Raw genomic sequence first — 18,977 nt, 5'->3', positions numbered from 1 at the left:
TCTGTCACTCCCTCTTTCCCCTCCCTTTCACTTCCCCATCACTTCATCTCTCCCTTCCTTGTCTCTCCTCCATCACTTCCTTCTCTCCTCTGTCACTCCCTCTTTCCCCTCCCTTTCACTTCCCCATCACTTCCTCTCTCCCCTCCTTGTCTCTCCTCCATCACTTCCTTCTCTCCTCTGTCACGCATGCTCCCCCTCACTCCATAGCAGTTCCTCTTTGCAATGGTCCTTGCAGCTCTTCTCACTTTCAGGCCGATTCAGTAAAGTCCGCGGGAGAGCGGGCGAACGCCCACTCTCCCGGCGCGCGCGATTCAGTATTTAAATTAGGCCCGGCGGTAAAATCGGGCAAAAGGAGGCACTAGGGACACTAGCGCGTCCCTAGCACCTCCTTTTTGACAGGAGCGGCGGCTGTCAGCGGGTTTGACAGCTGACGCTCAATTTTGCCGGCGTCGGTTCTCGAGCCCGCTGACAGCCACGGGTTTGGAAACTGGACGCCGGCAAAATTGAGCGTCCGGTTTTCGACCCGACAGCCACCAGCCGACTTCCAATTTTTTTTTTCTTTTTAACTTTTTTTTTACTCTTCGGGACCTCCGACTTAAGATCGCCATGATATTAAGTCGGAGGGTGCACAGAAAAGCAGTTTTTACTGCTTTTCTGTGCACTTTCCCGGTGCCAAAGGTAGGCGCTAATTTCTAAAAGTAAAATGAGCGGGTTGGCTGCACATTTTACTTTCTGAATGCCCTCAACATGCATTTGCATGTTGAGGGCACTATTAGGTTCGGCGGGATGGACGCGCATTTTCCTCCCCTTACTGAATAAGGGGTAAGGGAAAACGTGCGTCCAATAGCAGGCTAACAGTGCGCTCCGTCGGAGCACACTGTACTGTATCGGCCTGATTGTCAGCAGCAGGGCCCCTTCCTGCTGGGCCCTGGACTTCTGGAAGTAGTGCCATTTGTTGCTGCCCACTCTCCTTCCAGTATCAGATCCCGAGATGGCTCCTCTGCAAATGAGAAATCAGTACTGCCAAGCCATGGTGATCCTTCCAGCGTTAGGTCCTGGTGGGCGTTGCTCTTACTTAGTACCATTCCCAAATCCAAACACCCCAAGCTGTGACTGGATCCTGTCCATGCTGCTGCTGCTTTCTCGACGGCTCCTCAGTTGTCCATGTCCCCTCAGTCAGGGGGTCTGGTGGTGGATTAAGGATGGACGACAACTTCTGTAAGCCTTGGTCCTACTTCTGTCTCTTCTCTTGCCTTTGTAGCAAATGGATGAGATCATGCACTCTCCCTTACGTGTCCTGTGTGACGCAGGGCATGAGCTTATACATTCTCATCTATTTTCTGTGCTGCCGTGCAGCTAGAGATCAGGGAAATTATATCAACACCAGGGAAATTGTACCAAATAGTTATCGTGCTTGATACTGTAAATCCACGGACTCTTGCCCACAATGGGCTACAAACAGTATCAGCAACAGTGGCACAGTAGTTCTTATCATATACCAAACCCCCTCCCTTTTTTTTTTTAATTGTATCAATGTCCCTTAGTGAATATTTTAGTGAATTTTTAAATTATTTCTCATGAAAACTTTCTTAAACAAATATGGAACACATTTTCCATTGAAACAATAATACAGAATTTATCTGCGCTGGCAATCTCCATCTACACCCACATTTCATTGGAGAGGGCTCTCATCTGAAAAGAGTGAAACGACCGACACTGGCCCAAGTTTCGGCAACTCCATTGCCTTCATCAGGGATTACTCCAGCACGTCTCTCATTTCAACACATCTTTCTAACCACCCGAGGGCTGCGTATACTCTTAATAAAATGGCGACAAATTGCAGTTAAATGAATTAGAGCATTTAAATGAATGATGAACTTTTGGGTAAGATATTATCTTATATAGATTAGTGCTCTAAATCAGTTTATAGTTTACATTAAAAAGGTTAGAGGGGATGTCTTATTTTTTTATTTATAGATGCCAAGCTTTTGAAGACATCTGTGTTAAAGGTAATAGATCCCATTTTTCATCAGCACTACACCAAGATCGCCACCTTGTAAAGATGGATTGTATGTTCTCATATATTCTGTTACAACACCACACAGCCTAACCTAATAATGATATGTTTTTGTACTTCGTGATATTGCAATGATATATGCTAAAGCACTATTTGCAATAACTGAACATGGGTTATAAAAGTTTGTATTGTGGTCCCCTGATGAAGCTGTTTTTAAAGTGAAACGAGGGGCCCCCTTGGGACCAGCCTGCTGTGTTTGGGACTCTCTCTGGCACTTTTTATAACACTGATGTAGTGTGTTTACTATTATGTAATTTGAATGAGTGCTGTATCGGTAAATCGCCGATACAATTTATTTGTGCTTTTCATGCATTTTGAGGGTGGGGATCATTTGCATGTTTTTAGCAATAAAACTTTGTACAAGAAATTGTTTCATACTTACATTTATTGTCCAGGTTGGTCAAGTCAATTTTGTAAATGTAGGACTATGGAAAATTAGATTTGGCTTATATACTTTCATAGTTTTATTCTTTAGCAGGGAACCCAAACAGTAGCATATTGTGGGATGTGAGCAGCTCTGAAGAAATCCATTTTTTCTGGGATTTTAGAGCACCTGGGTGCTCCCTGTAATCAGCAAACAAATTCAAGACCACCAGCATCAGAACTTCTGGCCTTTAACAGTAACTCCCAAACTGTGTTCGGAGAGGAAAAGAGAAAGAAAAACCCGCTCACTGCAGAAAAACGTATTCTCGTGGCCTGCATCCCTTCTCTTCCTCAGCAGCCCATATCCACTGCTCTCCCTCAGTTGCCACCTCCATTCTTCACTTAAACAAGAAGCTCTTTGGGGCAGGGACTTTCTACCTGTTGATACTATTCGTGGCACTTGAGTGCTTCAGTGGGCACTCCTATGTCTCACCGGATGTACAGTCCACGGCTCCAGGCTCACGCTGTACTAGAAATGCTAGTGCACAGCAATGCCGCCACAGAAAAATAAACCAGCATAACACAAACACTCAGACATGCAAAAGCAAAAAGGGAATCAAACTCCCTACCTAGTGCAATAAAGTCCTCAGCCTCTCTGGGCAGCAGAGGTGCCACTGGCCCGTCGTACAACAGAAGCCCATCAGCCACTTCAGTGATAAACTCCAAGGAGATGTGGCCCTCAAAGCAAAGCTTGCTGGGTGTGAACCAGGCATAGCCACCCCCTAGAAAGGTGCGTTTTGTTTGCTGGCACTCGGGCCCATGAAAGGAGATGGGGCACTGACACCTGTAACACACACAAAGTTTGATTCGTCAGTTGGGCGTCTAACATAACGCTTCCTCGAAGCAGAAGACCAACATCCCCTTCTCACACCATGACTGTAAATCACACTCTTGCACTTTATGTTAACTCGGTTCTACATCCTTTTCACAGAAAACTGTTTTTTTCCCCCCAATTAAACGAAGCAGAAACAGTTTAAGAAATAAACTGGTTGAACATCCTACCACAATTAATGTATCTGTTTCAGCATGTCTCTTGTCAGGTTCCTAGTAAGGTGTTTTGGGTATGAATGGATGCATATCTAGTTTTATTTAGGCCAACAAGCCTGTTAGAGCATGGCTTCATACTCTCTGGCTGCTGCCCACCTTTAAAGGGGGAATGTGTTTGCCCAGCCTCCAGCTTTATTACTGGACTGCTAGATTGGCACTGCTGAGTGACTGATTACAGGGTCAAAGGAAAGGGGAATGGCTTCCTATTGAAAGAACTTTCTCAGTGGAAAAGGAGCTCGTGTACTGGATAACTCGTCCCCCATCACAATCTAGCATCAGGAAGATCAGCAGAGGGTGTCCGATTATAGCTCTTTCTATTTGGTGGCAATTTCAAAAGAGACTGGGAGCTGGAGAAGAAAGTTTCTACCTTGTTGCTTATTCGTCATAATCCTACTATATCTTTGCACTGTTTATTGGACCACTTGGGCTCTTGGGAGTCCTGTGATTTACAATGTATTGGCCAGATCTGGGCTTCGGACCAGGTGAAACCTTTTGATCACTTTGTGCGGCAATATAAGATTCCTGACAACACTCGGCCCATATATATGAGCGGCTACAACAGTCCCTTGCGAAATTGAAAGAGGGTGGTTGGATTCCTAGGACTTTGAACCTGGTGGAACCTGTCCTCAGTAGGCGAGCAGGGAGGTGTAAGTTAATATAAAGGATACCACTTATTGTGTGCACACTTGAAATATTAACCAGTACATAAGGGATATCAATCTTTGCTACATGACTCATAGATCAAATCTTAGGTTTTTTATCCCAGGAAGGATAGTAAATTTTGGGGGTTGCAATATCTTTTATTGACCAAACCAAAAGAAATTATATATAGATGTAATTGTACAGCAGCCTTAATGACCTCTTAGGTCTGTTCCTCAGATCTCTCAAACTTATAAGTATCATATAATAAGACTATGAAGCAGTATACATCTTTGGTACTCTATCTGAAATTTCCCCCAGATAGGTGCTTTCATAATAGGTTCAAATACTGAAAACACCAGGGGGCTTGAGTGGATTGTCGCAGGGTTACGAGCCTTTCACCTCTAAGTCACCAGTGGAAGGCCAGCTAAGACCAGTAGAGAGCAAAAGCCATTACTACCTGCAAGCTATTTGGTGACCTGTGTAGAATGAGCTGGTGGTGGTCTCAGTCCAGTTTCCAGCAAACAGGCATCCACATTGCTGAGCATCACCATTCCAGCTCAGCAATAACTGGCACCACTGTGGGCAGTTTCAGCAGAGAGGCCATAAATTGCACAGGTAAGAAACTGAATTCTCTTGCACCCCCTAGAGGCAGGGCTGAGGTGCACTGACAGGGCTTGAGCTGCCTTTGCCAATGCTGTACCTGTTCTGAGGCTAAACAGAGGGCTTCGGCTTCCATTCCTTTCAGTTTGGCACCTTTCAAGAACACTAAATTCATAAAGAAATCTCTCCAAAGCATAATTGTCCTTAATATGACTGAAATAAGAACTGTGCTATTTACCATATTCATAAATGAACTGCAGAAAGGAATGATGACCAAATTTTGAGCTGTTAAAATGGCAGCAGATTGTGAAGACCTACAGAAGGTCTTGAGATAAGGAGACTGAGCTTCTAAATGGCAGATGCAATGTAATGCGGACAAGTGCAAAGTAATGCATATAGGGAAAAATAACCCTTGCTGTAGTTACACGATGCTGGGTTCCATGTTAAAGACACCACCCAGGAAAAGGACCTCTGCGTCCTTATGGACAATACCTTGAAATCTTCAGTTCAATATGAGGTAGTGGTAAAAAAAGCAAACAGAATGTTAGGAATTATTCGAAAAGGAATAGAGAACAAAACTGAGAATATCATAATAACTGTATATTGATCCATGATGCAAATACACCTTGAGCATTGTGAGCTAGATACCCCATCTCAAAAAGACATTGCAGATATCGAAAAAGTACAGAGAAAGGAGACAAAGGATACAGGGGATGGAAAAGCTCCCTTATGGAGAAAGGCTGAACAGATTAGGGGTTCTTCAGTTTGGAAAAGACGCAAGTGAGAGAGGATATGATTGAAATGTATAAAATCATGAGTGGGGTGGAACAGAGGGGATATGTTAGAGGTCTTTAAAATCACGAGAGGTCTAGAATGGGTAAATGTGAATTGGTTATTTACTCTTTTGGATAATAGAAGGACTAGGAGGCACTCCATGAAGTTAGCAAGTAGCACATTTAAAACTAATTGGAGAAATTTCTTTTTCACTCAACGTACAAGTAAGCTCTGGAATTTGCTGCCAGAGGATGTGGTTAGTGAGGTTAGTTTAGCTGGGTTTAAAAAAAGGTTTGAATAAGTTCTTGGAGAAGTCTATTAACTGCTAATTATCAAGTTGACTTAGGGAATGGCCTCTGCTATTACTGGCATCAGTAGTTTTTGGGTACTTGCCAGGTTCTTGTAGCCTGGATTGGCCACTGTTGGAGACAGGATGCTTGTCTTGATGGACCCCTTGGTCTGACCCAATATGGCAATTTCCCCAATATGGCAATTTCTTATGTACTTAAGTAAGCAGGGCCAGTTATTTACCCTTCAAACACTAAGACTAAGGGACACTCCATGAAACTAGCAACTGGAAGATTTAAAAAAAAAAATTAAGAAATATTTTTTCACAGGAACGGTCACTTTAAAATGAGCGCACAGGCGCCTGTATATGTGTGTATGCACGTGCAAGCACGCACACGGAGGCATTTTAAATCATGTGCGCAATTGCCTACCGTGCATATGCGTGCCCCTAATTTTAAACAGTTACTCAAGCAAATGTAATTCACATATCTTCCTTAGGACTCTGTCGGCTTTAACACGCGTAGGTAAGCAGATTTTAAAATATGCTCATGTGAAGGACATTCCCAGTTTTACCCTGTGACGGACCCTTTGGGATCATTACAATAAGGCCCTAGTCCAGAAACCTGTGAGCTAGGATAGGAAAGGTAGTGGAGGAAGGGGTGGCTCCATTTCTGAACAGCTCCTCCACTGAGTCTGCTGGAATGGCCGGGCCCCCTGCTGCTTATAAAAGCAGGCTGCAGCAATTCTAGGTGTAATACAATAAACAGAAAAACCCAAATAGCATGAAACTCAGAAAAATAAAACATATTGAAATCTTGCTATTATTATAAGAGCAAGATTCATGTTCATGCTCTCATAATAATAGCACGATTTCAATATTTTGGGCAATTCTAGGTGTGGCATAGAGACTTAGAGAGAGAATAGGAGTGTTTTTCCTTGAGGGTGTTTTTCCCACTAGGGTATTGACCCTACTTGGGTCAATACCCTAGTGGGAAGGGGATTCAATGCCTGCTTGGCTGCTGATTCCATTTTTGTTTATGATTTTGGGATGCTTTTGCCTTTTTGGGTTTTCTTCTGAGAGGGCTCTGGCATCCCCGGCTGGGGGAATTCGGGGCGTCTGCCAGCTGGGTTAGATCAGGAGGCAGGAAAGATTCCACATGGCGACTCACTGCAGGAGGATTCCAGGTTTTTCTACCTTTGGGTGAAAATTTCTTCTGAGTTCCCAGGAGGAGGTTTTTGGCCACCCTTCCTGCCTGCAGAGGGAATATCTGTATAGAGATGCTGTGCTCCCTGCTTCTGGATTATTCCTAAGAAAAATCCTAGTGAGAGAACTGAAGAAGAGAACTGTGAGTAAGACCTAAATTTCAATCCTGAGGATGCCCAACAGAGTCTCCACCCTGCGAGAGAGACACTTAAGGGAGACCGTGCACAGACTGTAATTCTTTTTTGCTAATCAGTACTTTTGGAAGGAGGTTTCTAGCCCATCTAAGGATACCCTGCCCGACTGGGAACTTTTGCTTGACTAAACCTTAGAGGGCGAGAGTTTCCCTGCCTAATACTGAGAGAGACACCTGTAAGGATAAATTGGAGAATTGTAAATTTCATTTTATCAAGACAAGAACTGTTTGTGAAAGTTCAGTTTCTAACATTAAGCACTCTGACAGTAAAGATTTAATTTTGGACACTCAATCTGAGCCTCCAGTCTTTTGTGGCACTCACATCCCTTAAAGCTAATAAAGACCTATTACCCCCACCAAGGCAACAATTTGAGAATCACCCCAGCCATCTTGGGTCCTGGAGGATTTACCCCTCCCTCCCATTAGAAAAAAGAATCCTCTCCCAGGGCCCCTGGACTGTGCTGGAGTGGGAACAAGTTTAAGGATTGGCCCTAGGACCCTCGTGTGCCCCCTTCCCTCTTGGTCCCTAAACTGGAGAGGGGGGTTCCAACCCGTTAGTCCACCAGGTTGCCCAGCCCCTGTCTTTACATCATCCAGATCCCTCTGGTCCTTCAGTCTGCTCTCCCTCCTGTTTACCCCAGACCCCTCAACCAGTCATTTTTGATCTAAAAAGAAATTTCTGCAGACTTAAACCTCATCAAGAGCAGGAGTAAATATATGTGGCTAACAAGCCCCTGTGCGCTGTGGCCGTCAGATTTAAAATATGAATTTTCGTGCATAAATGTTGGACCTGCCCCGGATCACCCTGACATGCCCCAACTTCGCCCCTTTGAGGCTTTTTTTTGCTTGCGCTTGCATAGATAAATGCATAATTTGCAGCTTTTAGAATATGCGTTCCTCGCACTCCGCCTATATACTTGCAAACCTGGGTCATTAATGCGAGCAACACTTTTAAAATTCACCCCGAGTGCACAATCCAGCTATTCAATTTGTTGCCTGAGGATGTGTTCAAAGCAACCTAGTAGGGTTCAAAAAAGGATTGGACAGGTTTCTGAAGGACAAGTCCGTAGACAGTTATTAGCCAGGTAGACTTGGGAAAGCCAGCGCTTATCCCTGTGAGTGAGATACAAGATACAGATCAACTATTGGGGATCTGATGAGAACTCCTGTCCCAGATTGGCCACTGTCAGGAAAAGAATGTTGTGCTTGATGGACCTTGCTCTGATGCTTCTTATGTTATTAAAATGCAAGAGGCACCCAAGGACAGAGGAGCCTAGGAGATCGTTGCAATACGAGAGCTCTTTAAAGCACCGCCAAGACCATGAACCTTTCACCTCTCATCGGCTTTGAAGAACTCCAGAGCGGCGAGTTCTTTGCTACACAGTCGCTGCACTACATGCTTAGACTGCTTACTACTTAACAAGCCTCTGAGTTTAGTGATGTACATAACACCCATGAAAGTTTAATCATGTCTGAGCAGGCAGGTCAACCACCGTGATCCCTTCCCACTGCTTTACTACCTGTAGCCCAGCTCTGTGTCCACGCAGGTGCCACCGTTACGACACGGGTTCGAGGCGTACGAGGAACACCTCAGATAGCGTTTCTCCCGAGCTGCACAGCCGCAGAGGGCATAGCTCTGAACCGTCACGGAGGCCAGGGACACACTGCCAGAGGTCACCACCGTGGGGACCTGCTTGAAACTGGTGCGGCTGATGCATCCAGTGCCGTGGCTGCAGTTCACATTCAGGCACTCATCCACCCCCACCTGGGAGATGTGCAAGGACAAGGCGGTCTCCAGCTGCAAGGGAGAAAGAAAGACAGAATGAGTGCATGTGCAGTGTTAAAAAATAGCGGGGTGGATATTTGGCACCATTTGGCCGGCTAAGTTCAGACAAGAACAGAAGACAGGAAAAGACAACAGCAGTTTATCGGCTGATCGGGGTGACCGAGTAGGAATGTGAGGCTGCAGGAGTATTTTATTTATTATAAAATTTTATAACCTGCTTATATTGACAAGTCATATTAAGCGGTTTACAACATAAAAAAAATAATAAAATACATAAAAAAATCAAACTATATACAATACTCGGCAATAATTTTAAATCTTACCAACCAATAATCAACCCTTGGGGAAGGTTTCTAGAAACAGGAAACCTTTAAGCCTTTATAAAACAATTTAAAATCTGATATTACCCTAAGTTCATTTGGTAAACTATTCCACAAGGCTGAGCCAATTCTAGATGTTGCCCAAGGCTGTTTCTTGCAGATGGGCAACATTAATGCTAGGAGTCTCCAAAAGGCTTTGATCTATGGAATGCATATACTCCATCACTTTTATGGCATCGCTGGTTTTCCAGATCAGATGTACCGATGCACCACTGTCCCTGAACAAAGCTGCCATGCCGATTGCTCTCCGCTTCTCTAAGGAGAGCTCCATTTTAAGTCAGCGAGGCAGCTCAGTTTTATACCAGTTACCACTGGGGCCTCAGCTAGGCCTGACTGGACACTGATGTGCTTGTCTGCTGCACTATCTTTGTGCCCCTGTTGCAGATACTGACTTTTCAAAACCCTGAGCCAGTGTCGGGCAAGGGAACAACAATTTTATTCCTGAACTATTAAGAATACATTCATTAAAATGATGTGATGATTTTATTTACATTTCCCAAAAAATAAAAACTAAAAAAATGACCAATGATTATACCAACTGGCATATACTATAAGGTATCAGTCACATTTTTGTGTAGTCAATGTCCCAGAATTGTGAAAGTCATTAAGCTGTGATTTATTTCACTTCAGCAAGATTTGAGCAGAATTGTTTATTTTGATTTTTCTCTTAATAAAGGACATACTTGAAGTAATCAGTAGGTGATATGATCCATTTGAAAGAGCATTTCTGGGAGCCTGTGAGAATGAATTGTACTGAAAGGATATACAGAGATTCCCAGAGGTTAACATTCAGCAGTCTGTCAAATGGACAGTTTATCCAGCCAAAGTTAGCTGGATAAATTGTTACAGATATTCAGAGGAGCGCTGCTGATTAGGCGCACTGCTGAATATAGCCAGATACATTTATCCGGCTAATTTTAGGGCTGCTCTCTGGAACAACCATATTTTACAGATCAACTACTGGGGATCTGACAGGAGCTTGTGACCAGGCCTGGCCACTGTTGGAGACAGAATGCTGGGCTCAATGGACCTGGGTCGAACCCAGAATGGCACTTTCTATATTCTTAAATTATCCGGCTAACTTAACTCCTTTCTGGAGCACACTCGGAACACTTCCAATTTATGTGGCTAACTTTTATCCAGCTAGACAGTTAGCCAGATAGGTTGGGGGCATTCAGAGTGGCAGGAAATTTAAAAAGCTGTAGTTTGTCCGGCTATGCCCCCAGTACTGACCCTCTTAGAGATTTAGAGGAGCAGTTGGTAAGTGTATGCAGGGAGACACACAGACCACACAAGAGCTGTTGTGTGCAGAGTAACTGTTGCAGACCTACTGGAGGGGTGTGTAGCAAGGAAAAGGAGAAGAGACGGTCCTGCTGAAGGGCAGTGCAGACTGATTGCATTTAAGGTACAGAGGGGCATCTCAAAACATGTTCATTAGGAGATCCTGCGATTGAGAAGCACGGAGTTCCTATTTCTTTGGCTTATGAATGTGCAAATAGAATAATACAGATTCATTCCCCAGTAAATGTACTGTTTGTCAGGTTATCTCACAATTAAAGAGGTTCTGTGATGATGATGATTTTAGTTGGACCACAAGTCAATATATGGGGACCGTTTTATTCAAATCCAAGAGTGTAAATCCCAGGGGCCTCTGCTCGGAAGAAACCTATACCCAGAGCTCCCTATTTACAGTAAGGACATGGATTACGTGTGTATGAAATAAGTAAATCGGTACATTTGTTTACAATCAAATTTCAGCAGCAAAGATAATTAAAGTAAAGCAAATTCCTGGTTTATACTCCTGAGCCACCTCCCGCTGAGCCTGTGAGAGCGACAGCACGTATGTGAGTAACCTGTGAGAGTGAGCGCGTGTATGCGCGCATGTATGTGACAAAACCTGTGAGTGTAAGAACACGTGTGTGTGAGGGAGCCTGTTAGAGTGAGAGCTAGTGTGTGCATGTGAGGGAGTCTATGAGAGTGAGTGAGTGGGTGAGTGTGTGTGTGTGTGTGTGTGTGTGTGTGTGTGTGTGTGTGTGTGTGTGCGCGTGCAAGGGAGATCAGTCTCTTACACTCGTTTGCATATCTTTGCTTCCGCACCCTGGCAGGAAATAAATGTCAGCTGCTGGGCTGGGAGACACCATAGCCCTAAAACTTCCCAGTTTTACTTATAAAGACTCAAAAAGCAAGTTAAAGCCAAGAGACATGTAAATCGTAACTAAACAGGAGTGTGCAAACATGGGAAGGGCACAGTTTCCTCTGCCCAGGCCCCTCAGTTTGAGGTCTGACCGGTGTCCTGCATTATGTGCCCACTTCCCATCAGCAGTACATGCATCCAGAGTCCCGGCCAGTGGTGGTCAGGTCACAATCAGACCTAGGTTTATGCACAGGCCTTGGGTGAAGAATGTTTAGGGGCAGGAAAGTCCCTGCCTCCGTTGCCCTGCAGACCTCCCGATCCCGCCCTGGATCTTGGAACCCTCCTCTGCCGACCCCACTGCACCTCGCAGACCTCAGCGGCTCTGCTCCAATGACATAACCTCTGTCTACACTGAGTGCAGGTGGTAAGTCAGCCCTTGCTCCTAGGCCCGTCCAGGCTTCCATGCAAGAGAAAGGGCTTATGAGCTCAGACTAACTTAGTGCATATGGCAGTAGGAGGATACATTGCTAGAGTGAAGCCTCTGAGATCGGGGCAGGGAAGGGGAGTGAAAAATAGCCAAAGATGCAGTAGTAGACAAAATTAGTCACTGGTAACAGTCCATTCATGTAATCTACTCTGCTGCAATTGGAATGAAGATAGTTCTCAGGACCGCATCCTGGCATTTAAAGAGTGCCAGTACCAAAGAGGCCGATAGACTGGCACATGCTCCTTAATGCAAGTCAAATGTGCTATACCAATTGCCACCATCACAAACATCGGATATGCTGGATCCCCTGAGTTTTTAGCACTGTTTTTAAACCAGACACAATAAATTGCTCAGAACTGGGTTATTATTCATTTATACAAATCATATGAATTCTTAAAATAGCGCAAGGCTGTGAAAACCGAAGAATCTATTCAGTTTTCCAAGATTCCTCAATCTTTTCCCGTGCAGGCAGAGTTCTGGTAGTTCTGTTGGGCCTGGAGAGAATTGGATTCTGTGCAGCCTATGCTACCTTTCACTAGAACAATTACCCAAAGATAATGTCGTACAGGGGCTTTTGAGCCCATGCAGGTCCATTCTTGAGGTGTCAAACCTGAGGAAGGCATCTTGAAAGCTCCTGCACATCATCATCTCTGAATAATTCTTATGCTGGATCAATAAACGATTCCAGACCTGCAAGGACTCCAGTATTTCCCATGCAGCCCTCATATGCCTAAACCTGAATTCTGTACCTTCTGCTCATATATCCGAAGTAAAGTTGCCGAAACTGGAGGCTTACCTTTCTTTTAAAGGCAGCCACATTGCCATTCAGCTTCTCCACCTTATAATATGAAGATCCATGAGCCGCTGTAAACCAGACGTGGATCCCCTGAGCCGGATGTTGCAGATCCAGGACGCTGAAAATGTGAAGACTCTCCAGCTGCACTGGGAGGACCTCTGAGAGCAACTTCTTTAGAATGTCATATTTACTCTCTTTGTCAGGGGACCGAGTGATAAATTCCTCAGCCGTGATATCTGTAGAAACAGGACAGGTCAATGGATGAGTATGACAGTGACTGTGCGTGACACAGGTGTAGCCTTGATGTACGACAGACGTGCTACAGTATTCATTCTCGAGTTTTCTGGTTACAGGAGACCGGAATCTCTGATGAATGTGGCAGTCTTCATAAAGTTGGATGTGAATGTCAAAAACACACAGGATTTCAGAAAAATATCAAGCTGGGCCCTCCAAAAAATAACAAAAATAATTTATTGATTCAGACTTACTATCACTTATTGGAGGGCCAATAGCAAAAGGTCATGCTGTAAACCAGACAGAGGGTAAAGGTTAACATTCCCTGGCAGTGTCACTTGCCCTTGAATGGGAAGAGGAGGGAGTGTAAGAGTTACTAAGTAGTTTGTGATCTTTATTAAGTAATCATTTTACACTTCCTCCTTGCTAGGCAAGATCTCCAGTTCCATCAACAAACACTCTCTCTCTGTATATTCAGAACATCTAGCATTTTCTATCCCAGTTTTCCCCAAGTAAGTTGTGTGCAACTACTGAAGGCTTCTGAGCCTGTTACTGCTCCTTGGTAAGTGCTCCAGCTCTGGAATTATGAATGGGACACAACCATACTTGCACTGCAGTAAGCAGCACCCAGCATGCTGAGCACCGTGTAACATTTTAAGGGCCCAGGGTGGTTTTGCTACGATCGCTGATCTAGAGTTACGGTGATGAGGAACTGAGAGCTATAAGCTGAAGCAAGCTACAGTTTAAAGTTGGAACTCAGGAAACAAAGGAACTGAAAAGTATCCTGCTGATTTGAGCTAACCACAAAGAAATGGAGTAGAAAAAAAAAGAAAGGTGATTGATTCTGACAATGCCTTCTGTTACAGATCTCAGAGCAGCTGTAACAAAGTTGCATGAAGCCAACTACCAGATATGGCAGTTAAGATGGAAATGCTGCTGAATAAGGATAAAATATGGGATATGATTTGCAATGACAGACTTATTGTAAATGCAGAGGATGGGAATTAGAGAAATGTATTGGCAGATGCTATGGATTGCCCTTCTTGAGAAGATAGTGAGCTGATACACATCTGAGGGCAAAGTGCTGCCAGAGGGATATAGGAATACTTGAAAAAAACTGCATGAAAGATGTAATTTAAATAATAAGATATTTTTTCTTTGCAAATTATACAATCTGAGACTGAATTAGAAGAAATATTAGAGCATACCATGCTGTACTTGAAATCACAGACTCATTAAGAAGCATGGGAGAAGAGTTGAAAGATAGTCCTGTAACAGCAAAATTAATATGCAACCTGCCTGATTCATATGACGCCCTTGAAAAATGCATTAGAAACAAGGGCAAAGTGTGAGCTCTCTCTGGAGTATAGAAAGGGAAAACTGATTGATTAATTCAGTTGCGGAGCTAAGACAAAAGCACAGGCAAAGATAATGAGGAAAGCACACAAAAGATTTTCAAAACTTTCAAACAGTGGGGGAAGTTAATGGGCAGAACAGTCCAAACAAACTGAAATTCCTCATACAAAAGGACTTTTGTTTTAAGTTTTTATTTTTCCCTAGAATTTGTATTTATTATAATGAACAAAAACTGAAGAAAAATCAGTCAAATAAAATGACATTTATTTTTACCCCTGAAGTTCTCCTGTTTTTTTTTGTTATAATAAACACTAATAAATTCAAGGGAAAATGAAACAAAAACTGAAAATGAAGGTCCCTACTCGTACAGCAGAAGGCGAAGCTAGTGTACAGTCACAGTTTAAGGTCTGTTACCACTGCAGGAAGGCTGGACATTTGGAAACACATTGCCTGAGAACCACTAGACATTTACAGATACCTCTTGAGACACGAAAATGAAACACAAAAGAAAGTCAAGGAACAGGTGGCAGTGACAAGCAACAAGCTCCAGAGTAAACCTGGAACTATCCATACTGACAACAGAGGAGAGTATGTGACCAGGGCAACTCAAGCCTTACCACACACAACAAGGAATAGAGCATCAGACCACAATACTCCATGCTCCCAAATACAATGACGTAGCTGAAAGAAAGAACTGCTTGCTGGAGGAGAACTCTGATGCTCCCAAAAGGCTAATGTCTCCTCCCCTCCTCTGACTTTCGCAAAATTGACTTGTATAAGACTTCGAGCTTTCAGCTTCTATGCACCCAAAATCTGGAACAAAATACCTCTTTCCCTTCATTGACATACCTCACTTTCTGGAAACAGAAAGTCTTACATAGTGATCACTAATGAAGTAGAAATATCAGCTGTGTCTGGAACTGTGTCAGGGTCAATGGGATTAAAACCTGTGACCCTGGGATTTGTACGGTGTGAACCTTCCGCAGAGCTGCAGAGGCTGCTGACTTTCCCAGGAGTTCTAGTGTATTTTTCTTGTTTCCCAGGAGAGTCAGACTTGCCCCCACAGCCGTCCAATTGGACCAGCACTGGGTGTGCCTCCTATTTGCAGCAGTATATAAGACATGCTCAGAGGACACACAGTGCTGATTTAACAGCCATCTTTGCATCTGCTCTGTGGAAGATCTACCTGTTTGTTTACTGATTTCCAAGCCTTGCCTTGTATTCAAGCCTTGTTCTGGTTAATATATTCATGTTCCAAGATTCCTGTACTTGTATTAATGTGCAACACTCATGCACTTAACGCTTTCTCCTTCACAGCTCAGTCTCCAATGTCCTGCTTGTGTCCAGACACAGAGGTCTCGTTCCATGTGTTTCTCCTGGTGACTCTCCAACTCCTGACCTTGCCACTGTGTCTCCACCCTGCCTCTCCACGAAAGCGCCTTTCACTCTGGGGGCAGCCCTGATTAGCAAGCCCAGACAACCAGGGCAAACTGTCTTTATGATAGCTATACACTCCCTTGAACAAACCCTTTGTTAACCCCTGCATACCTAGTGTCTATATTGATGGTTCATGCCCAATGTTTCTGCTAATTTTTGATAATCTATGTATGCAAAGATTTTCTTTTGTGCAACTTTTTATAAACTGAGATCAAATTTGTGTGCTACAAGCTAGTATAATGCAAATAATATCAGGATTTCTTGTGCGCACTATGTTTTGCCATGTGCGCAGGGGTTCATGACCTGTGTACATGCGCACATTTGCACAGCTTAGATGGAACAGTGCTTGTACCTGCTAGATTATCTTTTCATTGTATCCACTTTTGAGGCCTTTCTGGAAAAAAGAGGAATATCAAATGATTGGAAATTAAAATATAAATATCAACCAGATAGGCTTGCGGGAATGTCATCTGTTATTGCCAGCATCTAGAAATGAACAACAGCCAGGAATCTAGTGGGTATGTTTTCCAAGTGACTGGGATGAACCATTGGACCATTGTCTGACTCAGTTTGACATGTCTTATGTCCTTATATCTTTTTATTAGACTAGCTTAATACACACATGACTAGTTGTAATGCATCATGTAATTTGCTTGTATATTCAGGCATCTTCGTATATACCCCATTTTCAACTGATGAAAAGGGACATAGTTACTTACTTTCTAACCATAGGGATCCAGCATTGGCTGCAGCTTCTGCTTTGATTTCTTGCACCAGAACTTTTACAGTGGAGACCACATCTGGCCAGAGTCCATCAGTGACTCGCACCTGGAAGCTATAAAGTCCAGGTGCTGTGCCCTCCTTAATGCTCAGTAACCCCGAGTGCTCCTTGAGGATGAAGTGCCTGTGATGAAGAACAAAAATGAAATAGGAAGGCTGCTGCAGTTTTTGATGGACATGCTTTAATAGTAGTTTTTATTTATTTATTTTACAGTGTCTCTAGCAGTGGAATTCAATCTTCGCAAACGCTGAATTTTAGAGACAAGTTTTGCTTCAAAAGAACTACAATCAGGATTTCCTTACAGGCTAGCCATAACCTTCAGTTCTAAATCTATTTGTTAATGTTGTAAAACTTCTAGCTGATAACAAATCTGAGCCCCAAGGAATTGGATATAAGCAGGTGGTATAGTTTAGGGACTATGAACCTAGAGAACTTGTGGTGTGATTTCTTCCTTTACCATCTTTGGACAAGTCACTTCACCTCTATATATGCTCAAGCTTAAGTGTTGGCTCTTTGGGCAAGAATATTAGAACCAGAGGAATTATCTTCTGAATGCTAATTATCCTCTGGACGTGATGGAATATATGTTGCAGAAGTCATCCTGGCTATACCCAGGGACATGTTTAAATGTTTAAATGGAAGGACTGAAAGATCCACGGGCATGACTGGATTAGATTTTTAAGTGCTGATCCACCCAGATACAATTTTGAGGTCATGAAGGCAATTCTTCCATTGGGTGACAAAATCAACAATTAGCAAGTCCCTAATGATGATCTTATCTGCCCCAGATCATCATTGCTAGTCATGCAGCTGAAGGAGGCTGGAGGTAATGGACTTGGAGTCTCCTTACAACTTAACCAACCTTGCATATGCTGATCAAGCTATGTAAATAATGCACTTTGTAACTGTTATTAAAGATGTAGTAACATTCCTCATGCTGCTTCTTAGCCAAGAGCTCAATTTTCAAAATATGCTGAGTTCTAGGCACCTAAATTTAGAAACATTTCCAATAAAACTAAGGAGCCTAAATTTTCCACTGAAAATTCACCTAAATTTAGGGATCTCTTTCTATTTCATGTTTAGATACCGTCTTTTCACAACAAAGATGAGGGACCCAAATCGGTTTTCATCTAAAACTGAGGTCCCTAAATTTAGATCTGTGATTCATATGGCTAGATTTAAGAGCCTAACTTAGGTGTTCAGTGCTGAAAATCTTAAGAACATAAGAAATGCCATGGTAGGTCCATCAAGCCCAGCATCCTCTCTCCAACAGTGGCCAATCCGAATTTGCAAGTACCTGGCAGATTCCATAAAAGAGACCTAAGTCTTGTTACTCACTCCCAGAGATAACAATAGCTTTTCTTACTCTACCTGGACAATAATTTGTTATGGACTTTTCCTCTAGGAAGACCTGCTGGCAACAGATTCTACAGCTTGATTGTGCACTGTGTGAAAATTTTTTTTTTTTTAAATTTGCTGGTTGTTAGTTTTAGTATTTTTTGAAAGGGTAAATAAATAACCATCCTTTAATTTACCGGTTCCACTCCACTCTTGATTTAATACATTTCTATCATGTCCCTTCTCAGCTGTCTCATTTTCTAGCTGAAGAGCCCTAGCCTATGCATCCACTCATTACAGGGAGCCATTCCATCCCTTTTATCATTTTTGTCACCTTTCTCTGAAACTTTTCTAGTCCCGGCATGTCTTTTTTTTCAGATGGGGCGACCAGAATTGCATACAATACTGAAGGTGTAGTCACACAGTGTCTTGATACAGAGGCAATATGATATGTTTCATATTATTCTACATTTCATTTTGGATCCTTCCTAAATCACAGCCATGCACCCAAAGTTCCAACTTCCAATCCCAATTCCATTCACAATTCACTGACAGGGAAGGTGTCAATCCCTATTCAGTACAGAGTCTTCAATGGGGATCAACTGAGTCACTGACAGTGCATTGAATACATGAATATTAAGTGCTGGTAACTGTCAGCTGTACCATCACTTAGTATTCAGCATAGCAGGAGGTGATATGAGCCTCTCTTTCTTCCGCTGGACTTTCAAGGCACTTTTGGGATTTTGGGGGTAAGAATTTGTCATGCAAACATTTTAAGCTAGAGGATTGGAGGGGAAGAGGGAAATCGGGATGGCACATTACATGTTTTTTTTTAATTCTTGAGAAGTGGAAGGGAGAGGGGAATTGGGTGTTGTTGGGCTCCTTATTCTATTCTTAGTCTTGAGGGTGAGAGGGAGAGAGATTTGGCTGCCGCTAACCCAACACTTTTTCTATATTCAAAAGCCTGATGAGTGGCAATGTTACCTGGATAATTTTAGCA

General features: G+C 43.2%; 1 protein-coding gene across 1 annotated transcript in view; it reads right to left on the bottom strand.

Moving 5' to 3' along the window:
• LOC115085554 (neural-cadherin-like) overlaps positions 1-18,977 on the bottom strand; it is a 256,917-nt gene that overhangs the window by 41,171 nt on the left and 196,769 nt on the right. Inside the window, 4 exon segments of the mRNA XM_029591722.1 lie at positions 3,070-3,284; positions 8,769-9,046; positions 12,832-13,067; positions 16,578-16,762. Of these exon segments, the coding sequence (XP_029447582.1) occupies positions 3,070-3,284; positions 8,769-9,046; positions 12,832-13,067; positions 16,578-16,762 (914 nt within the window).

Source organism: Rhinatrema bivittatum, chromosome 2 (genome assembly GCF_901001135.1).
Source record: "Rhinatrema bivittatum chromosome 2, aRhiBiv1.1, whole genome shotgun sequence".
Lineage (NCBI taxonomy): Eukaryota > Metazoa > Chordata > Amphibia > Gymnophiona > Rhinatrematidae > Rhinatrema > Rhinatrema bivittatum.
The sequence above is the reverse complement of the archived record's forward strand: the minus strand, read 5'-3'. Positions and strand labels throughout refer to the sequence as shown.